We start from the raw sequence: 21,038 nt of genomic DNA, 5'->3' as shown, positions 1-21,038 counted from the left end.
GATACTCCCCTTCCCTGGGGAGTGACCCATCTGCATCCTAAGTGTATGCGTTCATCAAATGCAAGGAACAAAATCATGTCTCTGTGCCATAGTGATCACAAGTTTATTATGGAAATTCCCCTTAATCAGTGAGAATGTTAAAAATGAGAAAACACTTGTCCAGCGTCTGACGGTGACGCAGATTGGTCATCACTTTCTTGCATATTTCTTTAATTTGCAGTGACTGTTAGCTCTGTAACTTCCAGTGCCAGCGGCAGTATCTTTGGATATAACAACACTTGATTGATTTTTCTTCTGTGGATGTCACTTTTATTTTGAACTTACCTACTTCAGTTCTGTAGCAAGGAATTCAGCAACTTAATTGTTTATAGCCTGAAGAAATAACTTGTTTGCTTTAACAAGTCCATTGTTGTGAAACCTGGGAACAGGTTTATTTATAGAGAAGCAGAATGACCAATCCTTATTCACCCTCATTTGCCACTCAACCCTACAAGCCTTTCTTTCTGCATGGTTTTTGGTCAATTTGTTGGTATTTCATACAGGAAAATTTTCTCTCTTCTGTGCATTAAGTTTAGCTACCTTTGCATGAGGCAGTGAATGAGCAGACTAAAGTTGCAAAACAGTATTCATGATGCACGTTCATTCAGAGTTTGTATGGTGTCATAAAATGCTTTCCAATCACTATTCCTACAAGCTGTGTTCTGTTTTCTTTTTGGAACTGCTGATAGCCATTTGGCTGATTCCTTAGAAAGGGTGAACTACTGCAGTTTGTTTTGAATCTGAGTATGCTCCTTCAGAAGCTTTTCCTGTCCTGCGCCACTGAAATTGCTCATCAACAGACCTTCTTTCACCACTTTGCCAACCAGTTACTGCTGTGAGACCCAGTACTTCTTTTCACAATTCTGAATAACTCATTGAGCTTGTACGTTCTGAACAGCGCGGACCTGAAGATGGCCACAGCACAGTCTGCAGATTTTCATTCTCCATGTCATGAGCTACTCATTAATTCCTTGCCAGATCTATGGAGAGGCTGTCTGGCAGCCCTGTTTTTCAGAATCCAGGGCTGGTTGCAAAAGCTGACACTTCCTTTGTCTTTGGACCCTTTTTTCTTGGCAAAGACTGTTCTCATTGTTTTGCCCAATTGTCCTCGTTTTCTCTTCTCTTTGTAATACAACATAGAGGAGAAAAACGAAATACAGCAACTTGCATTCCCGTAGGGAACACTTTGATGCAGTAACAAACAGCTTTGAAAAATCAAAGCTGGTTAATTGAAGTATGCCTGTGTTTTCAAATTTATTATTAAATGAGAGGCAAAAATTTCTTCACTTCAGACATACAGTGGATCACAGAAGTGTTTGTATGTGCTGGGTAGGCAAACATTGCACTCTTGCCCTTCTGGGCACACTAATTATCCAACCACTTCAATCTTCTAGTGCAGTATTGCTGTGAACATTTGTTTTTGAACTGCAGTGGAATGTATAAAAGATAAATGGACTTTCGCTCAGTTCTGAGCTCCCTATAACAGTGACTCTGTAGGAACTGGATCTTTTAGATGGCTAATTTGAGCTCTATGGACTGAGAATAGGGCCTGTGCTTGTAGTAAAGCAGACTTTACCTTGACCAGACGTGTAGTTTTTTTAACATCTGGGTTGGGCATAGAAAGGAGAAGGCATCTGGAAGTAAGTTTTAGTGTGGATATTAAAGATAATACTTAGCACTTAAATCCTGACTGTTTTATCTGAAGTATGGCATATATTATTCTGAAAACTGGTTCATAAAATTACCATTTGTTTTCTTAAGTGTTCCTTCTCTCTCTTTTTTGTTTTTTTCTCCTTCAGTATTCCTTTCAGGAGGAGGTCCAGAAGAAACCGTTGCCCAGTGCTGCCTCCCAGTGTTGTAAGTTAGACTTCACTTTCTCCTCTTTTTTCTTTCCTCTTCTTTCAGTGTACTTTGTTTGCTTGCCTGATTAGTTATGAAATGGTGGTACATCTGTGCTTTTTTAAAACATTCCTGATTTAAAAGCTAAAGTCTCTGAAGCAAAATCTTTTGTTAGTTATGAAAAACTGTCCCTAAAAGTGTTGGCTTAATGATTCTGATGCTAGAAATGAAATCATGTATTGAAGTATGTAACTTGCTTGTGTCTTCCTATGTTAGGAAAACAAAGTGCACAAAGTCATGCAGATTTTCGGACCCCTTTTAATAACAGTGCAAACAAGAAAACTGGATGCTGAATTTTCTTCATATAATTGAGCAGTGCTGTGTTCTCTATAACATCTTCTGTTGAATATTATTTTTATTACTTTGAAGTTTTAAGAGGAGAAAAATAAGTGGGTTTGGAAATCCTGCCAGTAGTGTGTTTAAAATGCACCTGAGGCTTTTTAACTTGATATTATTTATAATGCAATGTTGATGGATGATGAAGAGTATTTTACTAATTTCTGCTTCTCCCATCTTGCATTTTTTTAGGCTTCTAAAATAATACAAACTGTATCTGGTGGTCTGCAAAATTAGATTTCTGAAACCCTGCTTTTAAAATATAATGGATGAAAGTTCAGTGATGTCTCTTATGAATGTAGCATCTACTTAGGCAGCACCATTAATAAAATTGAAGTTTGTAATTTAATTCTGTTATCCTCTGCTTAAAACTCTACAAGTTTTGCATATCGAACTCTGCTGTTATATGGCTATTTATCCATTAGCTTGATTGTAAGATCTCTGCAAAGCTGTTAACATTAGGAAAATCATAGAATCATAGAATCACCAAGGTTGGAAAAGACCTAAAAGATCATCCAGTCCAACCGTTCACCTATTCCCAATAGCTCCCACTAAACCACGTCCCTCAACACAACATCCAGCCTTTCCTTGAACACCCCCAGGCTCGGTGACTCCACCACCTCCCTGGGCATCCATTCCAGTGCTGACCACCCTTTCTGAAAAGCAATACTTCCTCATGTCCAGCCTGAATCTCCCCTGCCGTAGCTTGAAACCATTCCCTCTGCTCCTATCACTGATGACACGAGAGAAGAGGCCGACCCCCAGCTCACTACAGCCTCCCTTCAGGAAGTTATAGAGAGCAATGAGGTTGCTCAATGAAATGTTAATTACTGTTTACTTTTTTTTTAGGGAGTGAGTAAAATTTGTTTTTATGTGCGCTTTTAATATGTTGCTTTAAAGCTGTTATGAAGAAAACATGAATGCTGTCAATTATCCAGGAGATTTGGAAGTGTTGTGTAGCTGCTGAATGCACAAAGCTATATGAAAGCATGATAGCAGTCATACTCCAGGTAGCACCAAATGTCTTTTTTTTTTTCCCCAAGAGTATTTAAAGAACAAAATTCTTTTTAGAATAAAGTCAGGTATGGAAGAACACAATTGATTTGTAAAGAGTACAAATTAAGAAATGCTTTTGAAGAAAGTGAAATATTTGACTAAATCACAATAGCATAGTGTACAGAACTCTAGATGTCGGAAGGAGAACAGTCTGGTACAAAGCATCTAAGTAAAGAGAATGCAGAAGTGACTTTCCTGTCTCTTATCCCTTGAACCTTGCTGCAAGCCTGGTTTAGCAGGGTTTAGCTGTCTGTTCTAAATGTTGTGAAGCATAGGTAAGGTAGAAGGGATGCTGCTGGGTGGAGAAAGTAGCTGTGCCCTTTTCCATGGCGCGGTACTTTTATGTCCTCAAGCTGGTGTCCTTCCTGGAGGACCAGCTCACCTCTTGCAGCTCTAAAGAGCACAGCTACAGCTGACCTTTGTTTCCTGTTAATAGTCTGCATCTTGCTACAAAGCGACATTTTACAGTAATGAATTGAAGGACACTGATTTGAGCAATTAGTATCACATAACAATGTAATCATCCATGGGATTAAAACGGTAATTAGAATGGCAGTGTTAAATATTACAGAGCACCATGTGGCTAATGTATTTAAGAATTTCTTAGTGATTCAATAAAATTCGTGGCACTGCATGTACTTCTGCTTGTCTGCTGCTGGGGAGAATCTGACATCTATGAATATCTTGTTTGCGTGGTCAAATATGAAATAGTCATTTAATATAAAAGTACTTTGGGAAAATTGAGGTCTCTGCATTACTCTGTGCAGAAGCATAGTCCTTTGGAACCTGAGAATTCAACACAGAAGATGCATTGACTATGTCTCTGTGTTGAAAACTGACCTTTGCATATGACGCAGTTGCTCAACCCCCTTTTTCATAGGAACAGAGTGGGTGTCCTTCCTGAACCTCTAATGCTCTGAGCACGGAATGTTCTTCCTTAACATGTGGGTAAATAATTGATAGATGTATTTTTAGATGTAATAAAAATATCCTAAAGAACATTTGTAAGACTTGTTCAATTTTCCACCATGATGTGCTCGATGAGATTTTATTGCTGCTGCTAGCAGGATGCGATCATCTGGACTGCAGGACTGCATAGATATGCAGAGATATAGAAGGAGCAAAAACCAACTAAGTATGAACAGTTCTTGAGCCATTAGAGTATTGCCCTGCAAAGCCTCACCACCATGACAGCCCTCCTTTGGGCGCTGTGTGACAGCTTTATGTCTGTACACTGTGGCATCCAGCCTGCACCCGGAGCTGGAGGTGAGGCCTCCCCTCACTGGCTGGCAGTGCTGGGCCTGAGGCACACAGGGTACGGTCAGCCCTCTGAGCTGCAGGGCACACTGTTGACTCACATCCAACTCGCAGTCAACCAGAACCTCCAGATCCCTTTCTGTGGGGCTGCTCTCCAGTCTCTCTTCCCCCAGTCCAAATACAGCCAGGGCTATGCTGTCCCGCGTGTGGATGCCCCCACTTGGACTCTCTGCAGTTGGTGATTACCCAGCCCTCTAGTTTATCCAAATCTCTCCACAAAGACTGTCACTCCTTCATGACAACATCAGCTCCTCCAAATTTAGTGTCACCTGCAGACTGTATACCTTTGGGTCCTGTATCCAAGTCATTGATGAAATCATGCAAGAGAACTGGTCCTAAAATGAACCCCTGCAGATCTCTGCTAGTGACAAGCCATCAACCTGAAATGACACTACTTACTAACCCTTTGAGCCTGACACGTCTGCTGATTGTTTGCCCATCACATTGTTTTTTCTTAGTTGTACGCTGAACGTTTTGTCTGGGAGGATACTTGCTGAAGTTCAGAAAGATTACCTCCACTGGCTTCCCACATGGGGAATCTTAGCCTGCCTTGTTGGAGACAGTGCTTCTGGGACTCTTTTCTCTGAGTTAAGATATGTTCCCTGATGGAACTGCATTATTATTTAGGGGGAGCACCTGCATGTGCTACTGGTGTTATGCTTTGCCTGCCTGCAGCTGCCCAAAGGCTCCTCTGGATCTTTGTTCTAACTAGAGAAAATCCTGTTAAGTCCTGTTCTGCTCCTGCGTTCTCTGTGCACATCAGGCTCCTTTCTCAAACCATCTGCTCATGGTTGTTTCCCTGCTTCCTTCCTGAACACAGCATCTTGTGTTGCACTGACACCAGAGGAAGCAGAAAGATGGGACAGTGTGCAAGAGATGTTAGCTGCTTCTAAAGGCCAGCATCTCATCTCTGGGATGGCTTCTCAGTTTGGGTGGTGCCAGAATTGCTGCTGTCTTAACATGGTGTTGTGAGAAATCTCAGTCCAGACTAGATCCTCTAGATTTTCCCAAGATTTTGGATCTTTCAATTTTGTCCTTAGAAAAATAAGACTCACAGTTACTGATTTAATTCAGAATTTCTGCCTATTCTTAAGAGGTGCAGGTAGTTCTATTCTTGTACAGATAGTCTCCTAATTTAACTAGGCGCTTCCTGTCTCTTCCTTCCTTACACTTCTTCATTTTATTTTTACCTTTCGACTTCTGTCCATCTTTGAATATTTCTCCTGCCCTCCTCTTGTCCAGCAAGATTATATGCTACCAGTTGGTTTAAATTCTGGTGATTCCAAACAATAAGCAAGGCACTGTAGTGCCAATGAATTCCATAATTCCAGACCCATAATTCTTGATTTCCAGATACTTCACTGTTGAACAACTGCAGCAACCTCATAAATGGCTTTTACCCATAGTCTCAAATTGAATGTGAATTAAAGCAAACTTCTATTGTCTGGAAATTCATTTTAAATGAAGCAAATGAAAAAAAAAATGTTATTTGATTACTTAGAGTTTGTTGACTCAATAAATGTCTATTTATTTACTGTTGTGGGTATAGATTTATTTTCCTTGCATGCTCAACATCATTTCCAACAGTATGAAACTCCATTATAATTCATACGTGAGTCACGCTGTCAGTATTTTAAATGAAGCTCTGCTTTTGAGCAGACAGCAGTCCAAATGATGAGAAAGGCAGAGGCAGCAGAGGATGAGAAAGGTACTCTGTATCCTTGGGGAGAATATTTGACTATCTTGGTTAATATAGCTACTGTAAATACCACCCTATGCTTTTTTCAGACAGTTTACAGATCTGGTAGAGAGATAGTATGTTCAGTATGATTCTCAGAAAAGATAATCTACCTGCCACTGAATCAACCAGTTTTGCCTGTCCTATCATCTTTGTCTGGTAAACTTTCAGGGAATGCTTCATGTTCCATCTTCTGCGTCACTCGTTACTGGACACTGTGGTGCTTCCTGTTTATGTCTTTCTCTATGCTTTCTTTTTTCTTCTTCTATTTTTTTTTTCCTTGTTTGTTTATTTGTTTTTTTGTTTGTTTGTTTTTAGAAGAAGATAAATTTGTTAATTGCCTCTGGATTGTGATTTGATGCAACAAGGAAAGAAATAACTGCTCGGATTCATAGTCATGTCAGCAAAAACAACAGGAGCTACCCTGTCCTTGACCTGCCAGCAGATCAGAGATAAATGAACAAGACAATATCTAGTGCAGGAGAATAAAAAAGAACCCTAAATACTATCTATAATATATGTTTGTCTGTGGCAGGAAAAAAAGTAGTGCAGCTTTGTTGATGATCATAATTCTAATGTCTTAAAAGCTGACAAAATGTTTTATGCACAGTACAGGAAAGAATAGGTGGCATTTCAGACCAAATCCATGCGTTGTGTTGATCCTTCTTTCCCGCTAATGTTGAAAGAAGTCTGTTTTTGCAAAATGTGTGAGGAGCATTTCCGGTTAGCATCTTCAGATTAACCGGTGTTTTTAAAGAGCCAAGAGCTATTTTTGAGAGTTTTGATAGCTACTGTCCACTAGTTCTCCTTTTAGGACCTCAAATTCCACTGATGTGCCGAGATGGTTTATACATTCCTCCTCCTTAACTGTCTTTAACAAGGAGATTAAGGTGCTTTCTATGGCATCGATGAGGAGCTTCATCTGCTTAAAGTACTTCAAGAAAACCAACAAACCGACAAAAAAAACAAGACAGTTTTCTCTTTTGCCCCTGCTCCTCTCCAGCCTGGTACATCCTCAGTGATTTTATACTGTGATTACGGTTCTGTATTGTGGGCGCTAGCATCTTTTGTCTTCAGTAGCCATTAATGTGGCAATGAATTGGAGCCATTGAAACCCATAGCTACAGTTTCAACATCGCGGGTAGTACAGTTCTGACAAAATTGTTAGCACAGTTGTCAGAGAGCTGTGGTTCCAAGGAGTTTTAGCAAGGTAAAGTCTTGCTGAAAGGGCTGGTTAGACAGGACACACATTTCATCTTGTTTTCATAATGAAATCATAGGCATCTGGCCTTACCTGTGCATCATTCAAAAATGTCTTGTGCTAATGCTGAATTTTAACGTTTGTTCTAATTGGAGCATACAGTGCTGCTTTCTACCAGTATTCAACTGGGTAAACAGCCTATGGCAGCGAATGTGCTGAAATGAAATCCTGGTAAGAGACTTTTTTTCCTGTTAAGTGATATTGAAGGAAAAATCTAGACTAGGCTGTCAAGTCAATGCATTATCAAAGTGATTTTAAACATGTCCCAGCTTAACCATTTTACTTGCTTATAGAGGTGTGTATCTGTAATGCTGCAGTGGCAGGCATCTTAGTGTCATCAAGCTCTCCTTGTTGTAGAGACACTTGCTATATATATTCTCTATATTTAGATATGCTCTATATATTTTTGCAAGGTATTTTTCCTGAGGTTTCTAACCTGCTTCTGTGTTTAGAAATAGGAGAAGCTTGCAGCTACCTACAGCATCTGTAGACCAGGGCAGTATGAGAGGTGTGCTGAAGATGTCAGCCTTCTGAAGGCTAGGTGACACTAATAAGCCTGCTGCAGTCAGTGCAAAGCCATTCTGTAGAAGAGCAAAACTACTGGCTGCAGTGCATGGTGCAGGAAGTAAGCCTTTCAGCAGTCCTCAGTTCAATGTAATTCAAAAGAGGACATGTTAATGACATTTTTTTTAATTAGGCTAGGCAAAGAATAACAATTTTTGTCTGTACGAATGAAACTACTGTATAAGCTGTTTTGTGGTAGTTCAGCTGATGTGCTGTGAAAGAGAGTTCCCTGACCTCTCTGCTTATGGGTGACTGACAAGTCCTGTTCCTCTTTGTTTAGGATAAATGCCATCTGAGTAACTACCTTTCTTGTGGCCTTGCAGTACTCAGTGCCTTGTTTGGCTAGAAGCATGATAGGTCTGCTCAAAGGAGAGCAGATTCAAGATCTTGTTCTAAAATGTCTGCCTCTGGTCTTAGGTGAAGGCTGCTACTTCTGGATAGAATATGTCTAAGGAAAAGTATTCAGTGCTTGAAAATTAAAAATACTGGCTATTTTAGAAGATTATAGTAACAATGTTTGACCTGCTAAATTCTGGAGGAGAGCAGATATGTGGCTTTACTGCTGATCCTGTAGATGTACTTAGTTGTTTTCTGAGAGAATGTGCAGTGTTCTGAAAGGTTCTGACAAGGAAGTGAAACCTTAATTTTCAAAAAAGTGCAAATGCTAAACCTCTTTCTGAAATGCTGGGCACTGCTAAAAGTGACATATTTTTCTGTAAGTGAAAAAAAAAGAGAAGTAGATGCTTTGTTAATCACTTAGGTTTCATTATTTGTTTAGTGCTTCTCTCGAATGCTTCTTTTTTTTTTTTTTCTGAAGGGATTTTTTATGGATTCTGAAGCTTCATTATTCATCCTTTAATGTTATGGAAGTAACAGAAAATTAGTCTGAAATTTATAAGCATTTGTTTTCTGAATTTAAAGGTATTAAGCTGATATGAAAATTATTGCTCAGCTTTGTACTCAAGCCACAGATGCCTCCTTGAATGTGTCCTTGAGCAGTGAGTCTTGTACTGAAAGTGCAAGGTTGAAACTCGAGAAAAAGAAAGACGCCAGATCTTTTCTCAGCAGCTGTGCAACATTATATTAATCTTTCCTTTATCCATATTGATAATGCTAGACAATAAATTGCAGTCTGAAGTTGCATTTCAAAGAGGAGTATAGAAAACTTTCGTTTGTTCTTTTATTTACTGCATCTCATATGTATCTTATTTCACTTACATCAAGTAGTGGATGTGCCTAGAAACTAAAAAGACATGACAGATCTGTTAGGTATTAGAGCAGTGGAAGAAATGTTTTTGTTTCTTGGCTGAAATTAACGATGACTGCCCAGGTCTTTTGTCTGTAGTTATTGAGTTGCACAAGCTTGTAATAACTGTGGATACTCTTGGTGATTTGATGGTGATCCAAGCACTGCTTAAATTCTCAGTTCTGTGTTATTTTGTTTAGCTGTAGTAAAGCTGGCTGGAAAGGCCATTTCATTTATTGAAATAAAAATGCTCCAGAATTTCAACATAAATCAAGGACTTCATCTGGAGTACTGAGTTCTGGCCTGGGGTCCCCAGCACAAGAAAGATGTGGAGCTCTTGGAGTTGGTCCAGAGGAGGGCCACTAAGATGATCAGAGGGTTGGAGCACCTCTCCTATGAGGAAAGGTTGAGGGAACTGAGCTTGTTTAGCTTGGGGAAGAGAAGGCTCCAGGGAGACCTCAGTGTGGCCTTCCAGTAATTGAAGGGAGCATACAAATGGCTGTTTATGAGGGTGGACAGCGATAGGACGAGGGGGAATGGTTTTAAACTGAGACACGGAATGTTCAGGTGAGATATTAGGAGTAAGTTTATCACCCAGAGGGTGGTGAAGCACTGGAACAGGTTGCCCAAGGAGGTTGTGGATGCCCCATCCCTGGAGGCATTCAAGGTCAGGCTGGATGTGGCTCTGGGCAGCCTGGTCTGGTGGGTGGAAAGGGGTTGAAACTAGATGATCACTGTGGTCCTTTTCAATGCAGGCCATTCTATGATTCTACGATTCCATGACTAACTTGCAGTAAAGTGTGATTAAAAACAGGGAGTACTGAGCAGGCAGGAGAAGCTCCAACACTCCAGTGCTTGTCCTCATCCCTTCCAGCTATTAGCTAATTTCCCCCCTGTGCTTCCTAATCTTGTTTAGGGCAAAGGTTTTACTCCTCATTTGTGATGTTCCAAAACTGAGCTGGAAAATGTGATACCTGGTGTGGAAACCCTCTTGGTTCTGAATTTGGTTCTGAAAAGCTATTTTAGACTTTTATTCATTGAAATCTGCATGTGCAATTTGGAAAGTAAATCAAATAATGTAATAAATTAAGTGTGTACTTAATCTAAGATCTGTGCATACTTTGTGGAGGGTATTAGCCACGGGAGAAGGGTACACTAAAACTAGAAAGAAAAAATAACCAGGACCTGCCTAGCTCTGTTTGTATTCCATAAACAGTTATATCAGCACTGAGTTTACTGTAATTTCTGAAGCTCAGTTTGCTTTTATAAACATATTTAGACCCTCTCTGTCTTCACTCACCGTGGAATATAACAGGAGAATTAAACAATTTATCAGCATGACTGTAAGAAGTGGACGGCAGTAAATGGTAATGTTCTGATGGGTGTAGTACAGCACAGCTGCTCTTAGAAGCTTGTAAGCAGCAGCAAAACAAAATGGCATGCAGGAAATCAAATTAGACTGCATTAAAAACATGGAATATTCTGCTTTTCTACAGTGTCCCTGCTGATCCAGGCTTGACAGTGTGAAGTGGAGAGGAGGAGTTCCTCCTTGAATAGTTGCATAATTGAGACACAGAGCGAGCATATGTTATGCACAGCTAGCTGTGGGAACTTAGATGTATTTTATAAAATGTGTTAATGACAAGAATGTTGTAGCATCCAAGGCACCAGGCTGCTGGCATCACTTAGTCCTTAATTGGAGGTTTATATGAAACCTCATTTTTCAGTACTGAAACCTGTGACTACAAAATACTGCGATAACTGAGTTTCAGTCTTGGTATCAAGGAGCTCACGTAATAAATAGTCTGATTTGTCTGTACCATCTATTCCACTGTTATTATATTTTATTTCTGTAAGTGTTTTAGAATTATAGCTTTCTGTGCTCTATCTGTCTGGACTTCTTGGTAGTTTCAAATCAAGTTTTACAGGTTTAAATTTGTTCCCGAAAGTGATCTGGAAGTTACTTTTTTCCTTCTCAGAATGAGGTTATGCTTTATGTTTTTTAATTTTTTATTTTTTTATGAAGCATAAAAGCAACTTGAAAAGGCTAAAAGAAGTTCTGTTTTCATTAACCTTCAAAATATCACGACTGTCAGCTCAGGTCTTCTGTGATTATGCTGAAGGACTGAGATACATACTGTTAGCTCCTGAATCTTAAATGAAGCAGCATATGTGTTGAATCTTTAATAAATTCATCTTTTATCCAAAATGTTAGATGCTGAAGTGAAGTGGGTGTTAGTAAAAACAAACAAAAGCAGAGTTTTGAGATTGTGGCAGGAATAATCTCTGAGTCTTTCTTAGTGCATCTCTTTCTGCTTACTCCTGCAGTATTTTCTTCCTAGTTCTTCTACAGTTACAATGCATACGTATGTGTAACCCAGCTTCTCAATATGAAAGCACTTGGAGAATAAGGAGCTAGTTTCTGAAGGCAACTTTCTTTCCCTTCCCCCTTTCCATCAGCTTGCCATCAACTGGCTATGTGTTATCAAAATAATAATCTCTGAAGTGCTTTTAAAAGTTTGTGCTATTTTCATGCTGAGCATATGGAGCCTGATAACAGCAATGCAGGGAGATGAGCAGCTTCCTCAAGGACATCACTGTCAGTCTGAGGACTTTTGCCTTCAGCAGGTTGTAATATTTCTCCTCTGAGGACAGACCTCAATTCTGAGGCTTGCTTTCAGTGCTTGGTGGTTCTCTTGTTATTGCTCTGCTTACAGACCATCGCTCCTGCGAACCTTTCTTTTACACACTGTCTTCCAGAAATGCTTTTTGAGCATTCTTGGAGTTCTGAGACTTTTCTTGGAGTTGTAAGTTATGTGCATGCTGCCAAATGGCTCTGAGGTGTGGGGATGTTTGGTAGTTTGGTGGTTTGCTTTCATCATTGTCATCCTGAGATGTCACCCTGGGGTAACAATCTGGATATTGAAAAGCTATTAACTTGCCTGCTGAATTGCTGTTCAACTTTAACATGAATTTGTTGTCATCCTTAACGTGGAGAGATCTGCTTGCTGTTAGAGAACTTACACGTGATTATTTGCATCTGTGGAATGTTGTGAGGTCTCTGAGTTTTGTACCAGTGTAAGTCTAGCTAAGAAAGCACTCTTCCTTACTGCTGATTTGCATGCATGAAGATAGTTTTTGTGCTATATCTACTGGTGTGGTGCTTTTACTGCTGAGTTACCTTTGTTCTGGAAAGAGGAAAGGTGAAACAGCTTTTGCTTCTTGAGTTATACAGTTTTAAACAAGACTAAAGATCTGGCTCTTACCTGAACTCTACTTTCTGGGATATTCTGCTTGTAATCGTGGTAATTTGTGTACCAGGGAGCAGTGCTTTACTGCTCTACCTGAGAAATATGTTGATAAATATTTTGTCTGTTTATCTTAATGCATGATTTCTTAATCTTTAGTGTTCTGGAGAGTGAACAGTAAATCCCCAAACAAATCTAGCACCATGTTTATAATGAAACAAAATCTTTGTCAAGGTTGTAATCTATAAGGCATTTTAAATACATGAAAATATGCTTGTGGCTTGCTCTTCTAAGTTTTTTTTTCCCATTCCATTTCTCTTCTGCCATTTGTGTCACATGCAGGCAACTGGAGTTATTTCGGATGGGGAGAGCAGCTGAGTACGTAACAGTTCAATTTCTTTCAAGTTTCTTGATTCTGTAGTGATGCAGCATGCTCCAGGGTGAGGAAAGTGGGAATATTCATGCGTATAGAAAATCTGTTCACTTTCACTGAATTGAATCTTCGTATCTTCATGTGTGGATGGCTGTATGTTTGTTTTTTTGTTTTGCTTTTTTTCTCCCACCGTTTAACTTTGTGTTGGCTGAGTTGCTTGTGCTTTTTCTGAAATTTGAGAAGACAGAATTGGAATATTCCTCTTTTCCTGTAAGGATGATTCCAGTTTTCTTCTTGGATGTGTTTTCTGTGTTAATCTTCATACTCACGGAAGCTTACGTTTATGTTCAGAGTAGCTGAAAATTGCAAGTGAATCCATAGTGGTTGTTTTAGTAAGATGCGAAGAAATACTGGAAGCAATCAAAGAAATTCTGGAGGCTACAGACAGGACCAAATCTGAACATGGGAATGGTTGGCAAACATCAGTGAGACAGAAGGCTTGTAGGTATTGTAGTGAGTTCGAGCTCAGTGAGGTGGTGTCATGGCAAAAGCGACAGGGCTTTGCTTCTATTGGTGCTCATCAGCCCTAAAAAGGTAAATGTTAATACCACTGCTGTCTGTGATCTGTAGGGCACCTGAAGACTGCTGGATGTGACAGCTTTTGCAGAGGTCTCACAGTTCCAAGTTTTTATTAATTTGCCCTGAAATCATGCATGAAATATCTTTACTTTCTGGAATTCCCACAAATTGCAACAGGCAGTGCTTCTGCTTAAGCTACACTGCATGGCTTCTACTGCCTGTAGGATCTGCAAGGATTGATCCATTGGTAATGAAATGAAGGTATCTGTTCCTTGTGTCAAAACAAACAATGAGGGTGTTGCTGAGGGGAGCATGCAAAGCACCGTGATTGCAGCCACTGCCTGCAGGAAGGTAATGCTGCCTGATGCTTTTCTGTTTTTGACATAAAGGAATTTGAGGACCCTCCTACTACAGTCCAGTGATGTAAATCTGATGCCCAGTTATTCACAGTGAATTTCAATAATTGTATTTTTTTCTTCAGGTCTGTACACAGCTAAGAAGGAAAAAATCATGCATCTGTTCTTGTGCATTTCTGAAGCCTTCCACTGCTGACTTCCCACTTTCTCTTCTCTCAACATTTTTGTCCTCCTTGGTTTCCTGTCTGTGATCAAGCCTTAAATTCTTTAAGCATCAACAGCAGTGAATGACTGGTTCATTTTGTTGGTCTTGGGTGTCTCTGTTGTGTGGGGTAGTTCGCAGAAGTGTGATAACTGAGAATTAACAAAACTTTTGTTTAGTACTAAAACAAAAAATATTGCTTCCCCACATAGCCTTCTTTTTTCAGTGTTATGTGTTTGGCAGAAATTGGGATGTTTTAGCATTGATATAATTCAGGAATGCAGGGGAATAGAATATTCTATATATTCTATGCAGGGTGCATAGAATATTTTGCCTTTTTCTCCGGCAAGTTGATGTAGCTTTTATTTCTAGTATCTTTTTTCTTTCCTTTTTAAAAAGGAACTTGTACTTCCCCCTCCCACCCTCCTTTTCATCCTTGCTCTGCTGTCCTTTCTGAAATCATGTTAGCATCCTTTTAGGGAGGCTTGGATCAACATTTGTGATGTTTCCAAGCCAAATACATTAGCTCAGCATTGCCAGGAAAAATATACTTACAGCTGTAAATTTACAAGTGGGAAGAAAGCAGCAAAAACAGCTTGTTAGTAGCTGGAAGAAGTTCTTCTAAGTGAAAACTTCTTGTAAGAAATGCACTGCAGTCCAAAGCCATGCTAACTGGATAGAGGGCGTTTTGACAAAGGGACACCTTGTGCTGTTGACTTGGCTTCATTTTAAGAAAAGTAAAGAAATGAAGAAGTAGGACAGGTGTCCAAGGTACTCTTTGCACTTTGGAATGTTGGAGTATCAGTCCAGTTCTTGACTGATAAGTGTTTCAGCAGCAGAATGTGTTTATAAATGGAAAGAAGATCCACAAAATGTGGAAAAAGGGCCTGTCCACTTGCAAAGAATATAGGAATTGTCGTCAGGGACTGTAGGGATACAATGAAAAAGGCTAAGGCTTGGAATTTTATCTGTCAAAGGAGGTAAAGGATAACAAGAAAGTTTTTTTTTAAGTATGTCCAGTAAAAGGAAAATTAGTGAAAATGTGCATGCACTGCTAAATCAGGTTAGTGCCCTGGTAGCAGGAGACAATGAGAAGGTGGAGGCAATGAACCACATTCTTTGCTTCAGTCTTTACTACAAAGGCTGCCCTTTTGGGAATCCTGGCACCTGGAATCCAGGATCCTGGAGGTAAGAGAGAGGGTTTGGGGAATGGAAGACCTCCCTCCAGATGAGCAGCAGAGGCTGCTTCATCAATGTGAACAAATCCACGGGCTTGATGGGATGCATTCACATGCGCTGAAGGAGCTGACAGAAGTGATTGCTGATCCTCTCTATCATCCTTGAAAGATGTCTCAGAGAATGAAAGAGGTACCTGAGAACTCAAGGAAAGCCAATGTCGCTCCAGCCTACAGAAATGGCAAGAGGGAGAAGCTAGGAAACTACGGATAAGTCTGCCCTGACCTCTGTCCCTGGGAAGATGATGGAACAGCTTGTTCTGTAAGCTATTTCCAAGGAGCTGAAGGAGATGAAGGTTGTCAAGAGTAGTCAGTATGGATTCACTAAGGGGAAATCATGATCGACCAACCTGGTAGCCTTCTATGATATCATCACTGGATGGGTAGATGAGGCTCTCCTCATCTCAGCGGTGGATACTATGTTCCATGACTTCAGCAAGGCTTTTGACGTTGTCTCCCACAGCATCCTTTGTAATGAAGCTTAGAAACTGTGGGATTGATGAGTGGATGTTGAGGTGGGTTAAGAACTGTCTTACTGGCAGAGCTCAGAGAGTAGTGATCAGTGGCACAGTGTCTAGATGGAGGTCTGTAACTAGAGATATTCCCCAGGGTTTAGTGCTGGGTCCTGTCTTCTTCATCAGTGACCTGGATGAAGGGATAAAGTCCACCCTCAGCAAGTTTGCTGATGAAATGAAGCTGGGAGGGGTGGCTGACACACTGGAAGGCTGTGCTGCCATTCAGTGGGACCTTGACAGACTGGAGAGTCGGGTGGAGAGAAAGTTTATGAGGTTCAACAAAAGCAATTGTAGAGTAATTTGGAGTAGAGTAAATTGTAGTAGCAATTTGGAGAGTAATAACCACATAAGGCTGAGGGACCTTCCCTCTTTTGCCCTGGTGAGGCCATCTTTGCACTTTTGAGCTCTCCGGTTCTAAAAAAAAAACAGAGATCTCCTAGAAGTAGTCCAGCAGAGGGCTATAAGATAATAAAGCCCCTGAAACGTGTCCCTTATGAGGAAAGGCTGAGTAACCTGGGTCTGTACAGCCTGGAGAAAAGAAGACTGAGAATGGATCTGATCAATGACTGTAAATATCTAAAGTGCAGGAGGCAACTGAACAAGGCTAGACTATTCTCAGTGGTGTGTAGTGATAGGACAAAAAGCAATGGCCAAAAAGCTTGAACATAGGAAGCTTCACGCAAATATACAGAAGAACTTTACTATGACAGTGCTCAGAGAGGTTGTGGGGTCTCTTTCATTGGAGATAATAAAGATGCATCTGGACTCCTGTTGTGGGAAACCTGCTTTAGTGAGGGAGTTGAACTTGTTAATCTCTAGAGATCCCTTCCAACCCTGACAATTCTGCAATTCTGAAAATGGAAAAACAGGATTCTGAAAGCCCTCTGTCTGAAATCTGAATGTTTCTAACTTAGTGTCTTAAAATTATTCATGTTTTTCATGAATTTTAAGTGCTGAGGATGATAAGGTAGACTAATGACCTCCAAAGTTGCACTTAAATCATTCCTGAAAATCTTTTTGAATTTTTAGGTTGCAGAGCCATAAAAGAGCCTCAGAAACACGACCTTGTGTCCTTTTGTGATTTCTGCTTCCCTGGGCTTCCATTACTTTAGTAGTCCTCTTCAATGCATTTGAATTACCAGATTTCTGAAAGGCCGCATGGTTGTCAGAAGTCACTGATGTTAGAGGAAACAGTAAAATGTTGGGTTCTGAGACTTGATTAAAGCAAGAGATTGTTAGACGCTTTTGTGAAAACAATTAAATGGAGGCAGAATGGGGAAGATGAGATGCGAAAGCCTTGGTGTGATACTGACAGATCACCTCTGGACTTGGACTGCAAGTCATGCATTCCCGTCTGTAAAATTTCATCTCTGTTACCCTGGTCTTACAAAGATAGACAAAAGCTGTGAGAAGCTCAGTGACTTGTTCTGCAAAAGTAGTGGGGTTTGGGGGACACAGAACCTTGCATGAACCTCCTTCTTTGTGAGCACTTGAGCATGATGTTTTTATTGAAATTTTTACTCAGGCTTATGTGATGGGTACAGCTGATGTGACAGGACTGCTTAAAGTGGTTCTGTGGCCAGGGTATTAAAGCTATTGTATACAGACCTGCAGGAGTGATGTAGTAACTTCTTGAGGCAGGAGAGTGGAGGATTAATAAGGTGTATAGAATACAGTTTGCTTCAGAGAGGAGGGTTCTCTGGACACTCCTTGCTGTCCCCTTTTAGTTGTTTTCCATGCTGTTTGTAATATCCTTCTGTGTGGTGTCACTGTCAGATAGTTTTCTTCTTACACTCTGTATATGCATGAATATTCAATTACTATCCGTGAACAGCATGCCTCTACCCTGCCCTTCAGCCTTACCCCCCACCCTTTCAGCGGTGGGTCCAGTGACTGTGAATTTGTTTTCATCCCTTCAGTGCTCTTTTGGACATGCAGAATTTCTCAAAGTGGGTTAAAATAACTACTAACTTTGTTTTTGTCTGGTTATGAATTAACTGATTGTCATAGACTGTGGTTAAGCTACAATTTTTCCAATGGAAAACTTGGTGTATCATCTATTAGATGACAGTGCTTGAACTTAACTCATCATGTGTTGTATTTTGTGATAGAAATTTTGCTGAAAAATGGATGTAAGGCCGATACCCATCTTTTGAAGGGATGCAATATACATAAAGCTGCCTCTGCAGGTTTTTGTCAGTCTCTTGTTTAAATAAAATATATGTCAGGTGTGTTAACAAATGGGATTATCGCCATGTACAGATACTTCAGAGCATACTTTCTTGCAGAGAGCATGTATGCTAAAAGTGAGGTGTGGTCCAGATTTTGGTGTTCTTAATCAGGATAAGCAAAGTCTTCATTTGTGAACATTTAGATTAAATAAAGTGAGATTGCTTGTAAGGTAGATGCAGCTTAGTGTGAATATGTTTCTGGGATTGGACCTTATTAATCAGTTATTGCTGAGGATTCCTGCCTAGTATGTAGCACCATTAACAGTTACAGATATTGTGGATGCAAGGAATGTGCATCAGAAGCCCATGTGTTCCTGTCTCATTGATGTTATGGCACCTGGAGCCTTGCATCCTTTAAACTTGTCATCATGGACATGTTTTGTGTGATGACCTCTAAGACACTTCTTTACACCACACACCAGTTGGCATCAAGAGAAATACTGTTACTAGCTTTAATAGCCATGCATGATACAACCGTTTGATTAACATTTAAGTTGATCAGCTGTTTTTTAGATGTTGCTTAGACAGTGTGGTTCATATGGAAAATCTGTTGAGACACAACGTGAATTGCCCTTCCTGTAGAAAAGGAGCAGTAAGAACATCAGCCAGGGACAGTTTTCCAGTGGAGGGGGCAATTCTTCCTGCTGTGTATTGTTTCTATGACTAGTGGAAGACTAGCCAGTACTGTGGCTTTACAGTCACTTCAAAGTGATGTAAGCATTAGGTCTTACAGGAAAGTAATCTAGCTGCCATACAACAGTCATCCAGTGTGATGCCCTGCCATTTTCCTTGTACTGTCCCAGTGGGAATTGGGTTAAGAAGCTGGCCTAGGCTGGCAACCAGCCCCCTGCCACAGTTCAAAATGGCTTTGGCAAATTCAGGTCTCTGACCATGCTTACTGCCTGAGGAGGCTAGAGCCAGCACAGGACATGGAGTGAAGCCATGGTCAACACATGGTGTTTCCATGCACCTCACACACACAGAAAAACAGTGAGACAATTGGTTAACATTAGTTAGTTACATTACAACAGTAGTGCAGAAGTAGGATGTAATGATTTGTTAACAAGTCCAATTAGTGCTTCTGGTATAGTCTGGCCAGGGAATTTGGAATTCCCTGAACCCCATCAGCTGGTCTGAGCTGATGGAATTTGGAATTCCTTGAGCCCATCAGCTCATCCAGAGAAGCCGTGCTCTGCTTCCTGCTGGTCTGCCAAATAGCCATGATCATGTGAGCGTTATCAAACCCTGATAATAATTTTAGTCTTTTATTAGCAAATCGCTGGATTTATATCATTTCAATCCAGCTAATAGTGCTACTGATTTGTACTTGCTACTGTACTGTTGTGGTGAGATAGTTTATTGCTAAAGCTATTGGTCTGGTGTGTGCTACCATATCCCAGACTTACAACAGTGGGTCTTAAGTCTCTGCAAGAGCTTACAGTGGTGATGTGGCTGCATCTGGAAGAGCTTTGAATCATACCGGAGTTAGCTGGGTTTTACTTGAAATGTGATTTGTATCTGATGGGGAAGAAGAAACAGGGCAGCAAAGTGGGAAAACTTGCAAGAGTGTTTCTGTCCCAACATAAGTAATTCCAAGACACAAGACAGTAATGACTCAAGCGTTCAGCTGTGACACTGTTCATCCAGCTCGTTAGCCTTCTGAGGGTAGGTGTGCCTCGTCATCCATCAGCCCTTTCTCCATGACTGAACATGTGATGATGGGTTTGCCACTCTGGCATATTAAATCATTTCTGTCTAACACATCTTCAGTGTTTTCTTCCAAGCACTGAGCTGTGCTGAAACTGATGGACATTACACTTTTAATAAGACTAAATAAAAAAACAGATAATTGCTATTCATTTTTAATCAGTTGACGAGAGACTGACAAGAACTATGCAGCACGTAAGCTGCTGAAATACTGGAAGCTTATTTCTGTTTTCAGGGTGGACAATCTAATTGAACTGATGGTAGTTAAGAGCGTAGAGCCAGGCTTTTCGAGCCATTTGTAAATTGCAAACATGTTTTCTACTGAGGTTGTTTTCTATTTTTCCATCCACTTTAGGGCATTGTAACCTTGATGTAACCTTGCTCAACTGGGAAGGTGCAGAAAATACCACTAAGAACAAACTAAGAACAAACATTACCTTGGATTAAAAACAATGGAAATTGAATTAGAGAGGTGGGAAGCATGGGTGGAAGAAAAAGCTTAAGCCTTTACCTAGCATGAAAACAGCACTTTTACTTTATTGCTCAGGTTTGTGTTGAGTGGCTATGTAGGACACATACCACTGGTTAGCTTAGCAGAGGGGACTTTAATTTGATTGTCCCGTTTAAACAAGCTGTTGGTGGCGGATGCAGTGAATAGTGGCTGATCTCTGTTTTCTATCAAGCATGGTGATGGTGCACTCCACTGATGTGGCGTGTGTGTGTGTATTTCACTTAAGCTTGCTGAGGTAGCTTTGTGTTCTGCACAGCCAAACACAGCGATACACCAATATTGTATTTTTGAAAGTTTTCCTCTCTGCAGTGGTGTTCTCTTTTTCTGACGGATTATCAATGAGAAATACCTCTCCAGAGAGAGAGGTTCATGGGAAGGGAGCTTATAGCTTGGTGAAGTGTTCATTAGTGTTGACTGCTAAGTTTAACAGGCTGATGTACATCCTTTAATTTCCTGGAGCTCTGGTTGAGGATGCTAAATATTCTTATGGCAAAAAGGAGGACTTTTTGCGACCCTAGGAAAGAGCTTCTCTCCTGAAGACTCCTTGCTCCTCAACATCTGGATGTTCATTTTGGCAGCAGGGAGTAACCTGAAACTTTTGAAGATGAGATTTTTTTTCTTTTCT

At 40.4% G+C, this 21,038-nt stretch overlaps 1 protein-coding gene across 4 annotated transcripts in view; it reads left to right on the top strand.

Annotated features, from left to right (window-relative positions):
• The window catches only part of UNC13B (unc-13 homolog B), a 205,622-nt gene that overhangs the window by 37,271 nt on the left and 147,313 nt on the right, over positions 1–21,038 (top strand). For all 4 annotated transcript variants that reach the window (XM_052670167.1, XM_052670166.1, XM_052670169.1 and 1 more), the window contains exon 7: positions 1,839–1,896. In XM_052670167.1, coding sequence (XP_052526127.1) covers positions 1,839–1,896 — 58 coding nt within the window. The remainder of the gene's footprint in view (positions 1–1,838; positions 1,897–21,038) is intronic.

This window comes from Tympanuchus pallidicinctus, unplaced genomic scaffold (genome assembly GCF_026119805.1).
Source record: "Tympanuchus pallidicinctus isolate F22 unplaced genomic scaffold, pur_lepc_1.0 scaffold9, whole genome shotgun sequence".
Classification (NCBI taxonomy): Eukaryota; Metazoa; Chordata; class Aves; order Galliformes; family Phasianidae; genus Tympanuchus; species Tympanuchus pallidicinctus.
The sequence above is the reverse complement of the archived record's forward strand: the minus strand, read 5'-3'. Positions and strand labels throughout refer to the sequence as shown.